The 7,927-nt window shown below is 45.9% G+C and overlaps 1 protein-coding gene and 1 non-coding gene across 2 annotated transcripts; both read right to left on the bottom strand.

Annotated features, from left to right (window-relative positions):
* Nucleotides 1-3,028: 3,028 nt before the first annotated feature.
* Nucleotides 3,029-3,110, bottom strand: TRNAS-GCU (transfer RNA serine (anticodon GCU)). The gene has a single exon. It is a non-coding gene; the product is annotated as a tRNA-Ser (tRNA).
* Nucleotides 3,111-3,283: 173 nt separating this feature from the next.
* LOC135918563 (uncharacterized) lies at nt 3,284-5,117 on the bottom strand. The gene has a single exon (XM_065452171.2). The coding sequence runs from the start codon at nt 4,906-4,908 to the stop codon at nt 3,634-3,636; it is 1,275 nt and encodes a 424-aa protein (XP_065308243.2). The 5' UTR covers nt 4,909-5,117; the 3' UTR covers nt 3,284-3,633.
* Between the last annotated feature and the right edge of the window lie 2,810 nt (nt 5,118-7,927).

Raw genomic sequence — 7,927 nt, 5'->3', positions numbered from 1 at the left:
TAAAGCTCCACCGTAGGGGAGAACAGGAATCTGGAAGGTTGGTGTCATGATATCAAGAGCACAGAGAAACCACCGAGGCGCAACTTCAGAAGTACAATTGCTCAATTACTTGTGAGACCGCTGCTGCAAATGCTACCATCGTCTCATAACTCTTTTCATGCCAGATGTAAAAATATATTAAACGTTCCGAACTCTTTAAAAGAACTCAGACAGTATCCGAATTAATGGTCAGTGTGAGTCTATAGTTTTTTCCAGTCTAGTGCACAGTGCAGTACGGAATCGAATGCATTGTTTTTGAAGAATCAAGCGAGAAGAGAACCAAACAACGCATCGAACAGTCAGCACGACCTTCCTACTATAGACCAATCGCTTTACTTCGGCGAACTGATGCACGTACGTGCTTGATCAGAGGACTGTCGTAAGACCTGAAAGGGTCACGTGCTGTCCATCGAGGAACCTGTGAGTATACTAATGTTCTATTGAAGGTGCATAACGATCATTGGCTATCAGAATGCCTCCCTTGTGCTTGATAATGACACAGGCGGTTTTTGAACTTAAGCCACGAAACGTACTTCTTTTCTTGGACCCCCTTTGCAATGTGGTCATTACGAGAGGCATCTGTCAACCAGTGAAAAGGTTATGGCTCAGAGCTTAGCAAGAGTCTCCAGGAAGTAAACAGGTGCCGATAAATCTTCTGAGAGGTGCTGCAGATGGAACTGGAGAAAAACAAGTACAGACTATGTTCAACACCTCCGTATGTTTAGACAGGCATGATAATGCTGCCTATAAGAAACGCCAGGTACAGGTCATACAAATTTAGCATAACGGTACGTGTCAGAATATATATGTAACACCAGAAGCTGTGGAAAGGAAGAAATAATAATAATAATAATGTCTGGTGGCTTGCAAGTCAACGCACCAGCTCTTAGCGTTCATTTTAGATGTGTATCAAGTTCATTTTCAGGTATCTTGTGCCTGAATTGGAGTGGACACTGGAGATGTTCATCAGCAACCGCATCTTTTACATACTGTATCTGTAGTTACTGGATACTAAATTCACTACCAAAAGAGCCAGCAGTGCGCTTAAACCAAGCAATGCATAGGAGACTTGAGCTGGTTTTGGCTTGCAGGAGAATTAAGCTGCGTTATTTTCGTTTATAATTGTAACAAAGTAATAGTGCCAGGAAAATTTACTAAAGCTTAGCATAAGGAGAGAACAGGGCCGAAAAGTCTAACGTAATGTGGTATGAAGATAAGCCATAAGCAAATCTGCAAACTCGTTCTAGGTGTCGGCAAAGTCCTTCAATGTACTGTGGTGTTCCTTATACCGGCGTCAAGAATATATCTAGAATTGTGTTTAAAGTAGTGTATCAACGTACCGAAATGACAACAAGGTGTAATTGCATCGAAGGGAATTTATGCGTCTTTGTCTTCAACCTGGATATGTAGAACATTTTGTGACGGTATTTTCATTCTGATTTAATATATGACTAACAATATACATTACTTGTACCTAGCGCTGGCATGTGGCAAGTAATTTCGAACAGAGGTGGCCGAATGTCATGTTTTCTTCGAATACGAATGCAATATTGAATAGTCGAACGTAGAGGCGTACATTTACAGCAGGAACATTTATTTCAGTATAATTAGGTGCCAGGCCTGTAGTAACTAGTGAAAAAGAGACAGCTATCAGTAAAATATCGGTTTTAAATACAAGATCACTAATTGTAATTAAAGAAGAACTTTATGAATAGCCTCTCAACTGTAAAACCCGCTTTCAAGTTTATTTCATCATGCAAATGAGCTTGCCAAGAAAGAATGGATGCTGCATGACTAGCTTTTCGAAAACGCTAAATAAGTCGTTGCCGAAAAAAAATGGGGGGTCGGATGTTGCGGAAAAGTAAAAAAAAAATTAAGAAAAAATTACAGAGGCACTTAAGCCTTCTTACGTGCATTGAATGCGAAAACAATATGACTCTTCCGCGCTATACTTTTCACTTGGTCATGAGTTCGAATTGTGCAAAGTCAATTTTAGGGGTGGGCCAGGTCGGTTTTGGAAGTGGGTTAAGCTCATTTTTCGAATTGGGCAAAGTCAATTTTGAGGGTGGGCCAGGTTGGTTCTGAAAATGGGTCAAGCTCATTTTTCGAATTGGGCAAAGTCAATTTTGGGGTGGGCCAAGTCAATTTTGGGGAAGGGTCGAGTCGATTTTGGGGATGTTCAAAGTCAATTTGGGGGATGGGCCAAGTCAATTTTGGGGATGGGTAAAGTCAATTTCGGGAGTGGGCCAGGTCGGTTTTTAACGCGGGTAAACTCAATTTTAGAATTGGGTAAAGTCAATTTTTTGGGTGTGGGCCACGGCGCCCGTCCGACACTGTGGCTGTTCACCGTGGAATTTCGCAGTGCGAGCCGCGACAGGGCCAGCGCCGGGGACGTGACGTCATCACTTGGTCACGTGGGTTTTCTCGCCATCCGAGGTTAACGCCAGACGCTCGCCGTATTTTCCGTCCCACGGCATGGGGCACACAAGGCTTTCGCATTAAAAAAAGTTACTGAAGGACTTTTGTGCGTGCACACATGTAAAAACCTTTACCCACATGATGAAAGGTCGAAAAAAAAAATAAAACGACAGTTACGCCACGAGAGAAAAGGGTAGACACAGAACAAGTGCATTAAAGCTTGCATTACCCAGTTTGTTCCTGCATTCCTTCAAAAACATTTGTTGTCACAGTTTCGGTGATTTGCGGTACTTGTTTACCAGACTGAGAACAGTAACAAGTTTTTAACCTTTTGGTTCTCTCGAAATATTTTGTTAGTTTCGAAAATTCGAAAATACCAATAGCTCTTTTACATACTAACACGAATAGTTAGTGCGTGGTATCCGACTTGCATTCGAAACATTGAATATTTGCCCAGCCCACTCAAAAACAAAAACGAATTCGTTATCGCATACAGCTTCCGTTGTGACCTATGAAAGTGCTAGTAAAAAAAAAAAGGAAATGGTGACATACCGGGGGAAAAAAAAGTTACCGACGAAGATGGGATTCGAACCCACGCGGGCAGAGCCCAATGGATTAGCAGTCCATCGCCTTAACCTCTCGGCCACCTCGTCTTACAAACGACACACATTGCAACTCTGTGTTAAGCGCGCCTCAAAATGGCAGAGCTGCTTCGACTTTCTCGGAGCGTGCTCAATCATGCGATGACTACTGAATGTACAGGGTGCTCGAAAATAAAAATGATCCAGTTGTTGCGACCTTTACTTACTGCACAATACAGCATGTGTTGCTTCTGAGCTACCGAATTCATTTATTTTTTTTTGTGTCCACAAAGTTACACGATGCAATTGTTATGCGTCAAATAAATGGTATCCTTTTTCCTTAGAATCAAGAGTAGCCCGATATTATTTCAAATACCTTTTTTGAATGTCTGGATTCGATCATCTTAGCTTCTGCCTAAATATACGTGCCATAGTGCAGTGCGATATGAAACAAAACAAATGTGAAGGACTGAATATTCATCGGCTGGGCGAACAGATGGCACGGTGGCAAGAGCACTCCAACAATTGAAATTAGACATGCGACAACACGTAGCTCAGACAATGCGAACTTCCTTTTTCTTGAGAACCGCTTACTTTATGACTGGTTCACGCGCAGAACAAGCCTGTCCAAGTCGTCGTGCAAGTCCAAGGCTTCCTTCCATTTCTTCCAGTGAGGTTCTGTAGACAGGGCGACCGCACGGTTTGCCGTTTCCAGCAAGGCGTCGCAGTAGACCCCGAAAGGCAGGTCGCAAAAAACTACGACGTCCCATTTGTAGTGACGCAGCGTCGGTATGTCTGCCGTTGTCGCCACGAAGACAAACATTGGCATGATCTCCACGTCTTCGAGCTCTTCGGCAACCTCCACCGATTGCCGGCTTAGGAGCCACCGCTTCAGATCCCGCTGAGAAGCCACGGTGGACGTGAGTGCCAGAGTCTTGCCCTGGGCGCTGTCCAGAAGAGCGTCCCCCTTCAGCTTGGTCATGAGTTTCTGGCACTGCGCCAAAAAGTCTTGCAGCTCTGCCCGAGGATTGGCCACGTCCATCTTCTTGGCTAAGCAGCAAGCCGCCACGATGCCTCGCTCGCGCAGAGTCGCGCCCACTTCTTGCACTTCCGGGTCGTCAGAGCTGGACACGATGCTGCCCACTTGCGCCGACCAGTCCGTCTCGAGCAAGCAGACCTCGAGGGCAGCCTCCTTGGCGTGCGGTCTCACGGGCGTCGCGAGACAGCACGTCAACTTGAGCGGTGTCATCAGCCGTTCCAAATCGCTCTCGAGGCCATCTAGACTGCAGACCTGCAGTTCGTCGGCGAGTGCCAATAGCCACGTTCCGGACGAATTCCTGTTCTGTCCAGAAACCTTCTGGAAGCACGGCACGATCTTGCGGTAGGCGTGGCCGGGATCCAAGTAGTGCTCGAAGTCGCGCAGGACTAGAACGCTGATCTCGGCAGTGCTGACGACTCCATTGGCCAGGAGGGACCACAGCACGTCGGGTTCCACCAAGCACACGCATTTGTCCGCTTCTCGAGGCCAAGAGGACGTGCAAGGCACGACGTGGACGTCGGCTGCCAGCAGTATCCGCAGGTAGTCCAAGAAGTAGTCGTCCTCGGCGATCCGCTGGCCCACAATGACGGCGAGCGAGGACATTTTTTCTCGTATTACAGTCAGGCACAGCTGTCGCCTCAGCTCCGGGGGTCCGAGGGCTACCACGCAGTCTTCGGCAATGACTCTCGTTGTGAGCTCGACTTCGCGAGGGCTAGGCACGTACCGGTCGTTCTCGTCCAACGTGGGCTCGTCTCGCGTAGGTTCGAGTGCCGCGAGGCGCTGCAAGAACTCGGTGCACACAGCGGCCCGGGGGTCGCCCATCTCCGCCATGTTGAGCGAACGCCTTCCTGCCGAGTTTGCCTTCCGTCCGGCTCTCGCGATGGCTTCGAGTGCCGCTTCGGTTCGGGTTCAGTGCCGAAGAGAGGGCGATGTAAAATTTTGATCACTGCGCTGACCACGCGCTGAGGTTCTACACAAAGCATGCCGGGGCACCGTGCGCGCGGAGCGCGTGATGTAAAGCGGCCACTTCATGAAAGAAGAGGAAGCGCGAAGAAAATAACCAGAAATATTACGATGGACGCGATGCGCGCGAAGCGTGTATCTTCGCAAGCAGAAATATTCATTTGTCTTATTATCCCTTATATATTTGTGTCCTCCTTGTGTGTATATTTATCAATACTGAACGGTTTTTTAATCATTAACTTTGATCAATCCGTCGCCATGCGGTGATGTCAAAGAAGATGTCACGCCGCTTGAACTGTATAATGGCCGACCTTTAATTTGTGTTTCGTTTAAGTATGCCGCATTTCCTTGTATTTGTGCTATCCGAGCCTTTTCCAAATAACCCAGAGAGGAAATTAATGTGCATTCCTGAAAAAAAAACTGTGCTACTTGACGTACGATATTTGATGCCCATGAGAAAGACAATACAGTTATGAGGGTAGCCCCCCACTAGTGCACCGGCAATAATCTTTATATGGGAAACCGTGTTCACGCGGGCTCGCCCACACGTTGCAGGTTAGCGATTGCCAACCATGAGCGGCGATCCAAATATGCGCATGTTCCGTTTGCGTCGGCACCGGTATTCGTCCCATTATGGTGATGACTGACAGCTCAAGATCGAGGACGGCATTTGAGCCATTCTACTAGTCATGCGCGCAAGCGTTGTTAAGAATTGACCGAAACGCGAGCGATGGCTAACGGATGACGCATTTCGCAAGCTGCTTTACAATGCCTGCATGAAACGGGCCTCTTGTGTTTTTATCTCATTTAATTTCCACATTATGCCCATATACGAAAAAAAAGGAAAAAAAATCAGGCGTCAAGGCGCTCAGGCCACAAGTGCGTTTGCACGTGCGCGTACGCAAATATGCGCAGGTTTCCCGTGTGTAAATTCAAATTAAAAAAATTAATTGAATTAAATTATGGGGTTTTACGTGCCAAAACCACTTTCTGATTATGAGGCACGCCGTAGTGGAGGACTCCTGAAATTTCGACCACCTGGGGTTCTTTACGTTCACCTAAATATAAGTACACGGGTGTTCTCGCATTTCGTCCCCATCGAAATGCGGCCGCCGTGGCCGGGATAGGATCCCGCGACCTTGTGCTCAGCAGCTTAACACCATAGCCACTGAGCAACCACGGCGGGTGTGTAAATTAAAAAAAAAACACATTATTTTAGGGGGAATAAAATAAATGCTACATGTGCGATGGTAGACCCAGACTATAGATGCCTGTTAAATTATAGGTGTCGTAAGCTGTGACGCTGACCTTATTAAGCCGCGCACACCCAGGAAATGTCATGAGCAACATGGTTGCCAAGAGAAAAGGAATCGTTGCTATGTGAGCACGCAACATGGAATTGACAAACATGTCCTGAATTTTCGCATGTAAGCGCCCCAGCACATGCCAGCTTATGATTGTGAGCCAGAGTGACGAAAAATTTAGGCGTCTTCGCAGCACTGACACACACTATGTAAAGTACGCAGTGCCTGTATACCTTCGAACATTCTTATTGACTGCGTGAAACACTTATGCTCACATAACTACTTCGCTTATGCCACTACTATTTGCATATTGTACCCAACCTCACTTTTTTTCCTTCTGGTCTCGATAACAATATCCTATATACGGGGTGTCTTTCTTTTACAGACAATGCAATTTTTTATTTGAAAACTATGACCGCGAAACACCTGTCATCTTTGCATAGGAATTCTGCAGTGAGGTGGAAATACTCTGCCGCTGCTTAATTCGCTCTGAAAATACTAATTAGCAAAAAATATCAATTAGTTTATTTGTCCCCGTCATACGTTCTTGCAACAAAATTAATCGAAAACCAACCACCCGAAACGACCACCCTTCCTTGTATGTAATATAGTTGAATAAACTTTACCCCAACGTCACAGTTACTGTTCGCAATGCAGAGAAAGGTCAGCGCTGCGTTCTATTATTACCGCCTTTGGCATGTACAAAACATGCGGGAAATGTGATGCAATGTGCCATTGTTGTATTCAACAAGCTTTCGTTCGCTCAAGGCCGGCGAGCGCAGAATATATTTTATATGTGGCGGTTCTGACTTGAGTGTTTAGAGAAAAGGAGGCATATACCGTGTTCCATAGATATTCATATTACTATTTAATAACTTGAGATGTATTGACCACTCGTTCACTCAAGATGGGCAGCGTTCGTTAGCTTTATGACACCTACAGTTATTATTACTCTTATCGCAAATTTCGGAGAAAGTTGGGTTTAGCCCGACTTTCAGGAAACTCATTCGGGGTGCCAAAAATCGGTAATTACTGGGCTTTACCCAAGGGCGAGGGATCCTACGATAGCAGCCTGCATTCCACTAGTTACTATCCAACTCGGTTTTCAGCGATGAGGGAGCCCTCTTGAAATTTGAGCCAGAGAAAGGCTGCCCTGGCCGAATGTGCTATCTGCTCCCAAAGCAATCGGAATAGATATATAGACGGGATCAAAGTTTCTCTGACCTCGATCGTGCTCGCATTATTATTATTATTATTATTATTATTATTATTATTATTATTATTATTATTATTATTATTATTATTATTATTTATTGACCTACTCTTTGAAACGTGGCAGTGACAAATAGATGGTTGAAGATGGAGGCGCCTCCTAGCGCTTTGAGCTAGAGCGCGGCACCCCGAAAGTAAAGCAGGCGAAAGGGCTCCGAATGCTACCGACTGCGCGTCTGCGTGCATGTCCGCGCACAATGTTTCGCTTTCACTGAGAGCGTTTTCGCACCCTGCTGTGAGCTTTAGGCCGCAACATATATGACCATTTAATAGTCCACAAGCAACCATTGTTGCGTGGACGTTATCAGACT

Source organism: Dermacentor albipictus, chromosome 1 (assembly GCF_038994185.2).
Source record: "Dermacentor albipictus isolate Rhodes 1998 colony chromosome 1, USDA_Dalb.pri_finalv2, whole genome shotgun sequence".
In the NCBI taxonomy this organism is placed as follows: Eukaryota; Metazoa; Arthropoda; class Arachnida; order Ixodida; family Ixodidae; genus Dermacentor; species Dermacentor albipictus.
This window is presented reverse-complemented; position numbering and strand designations above follow the sequence as displayed.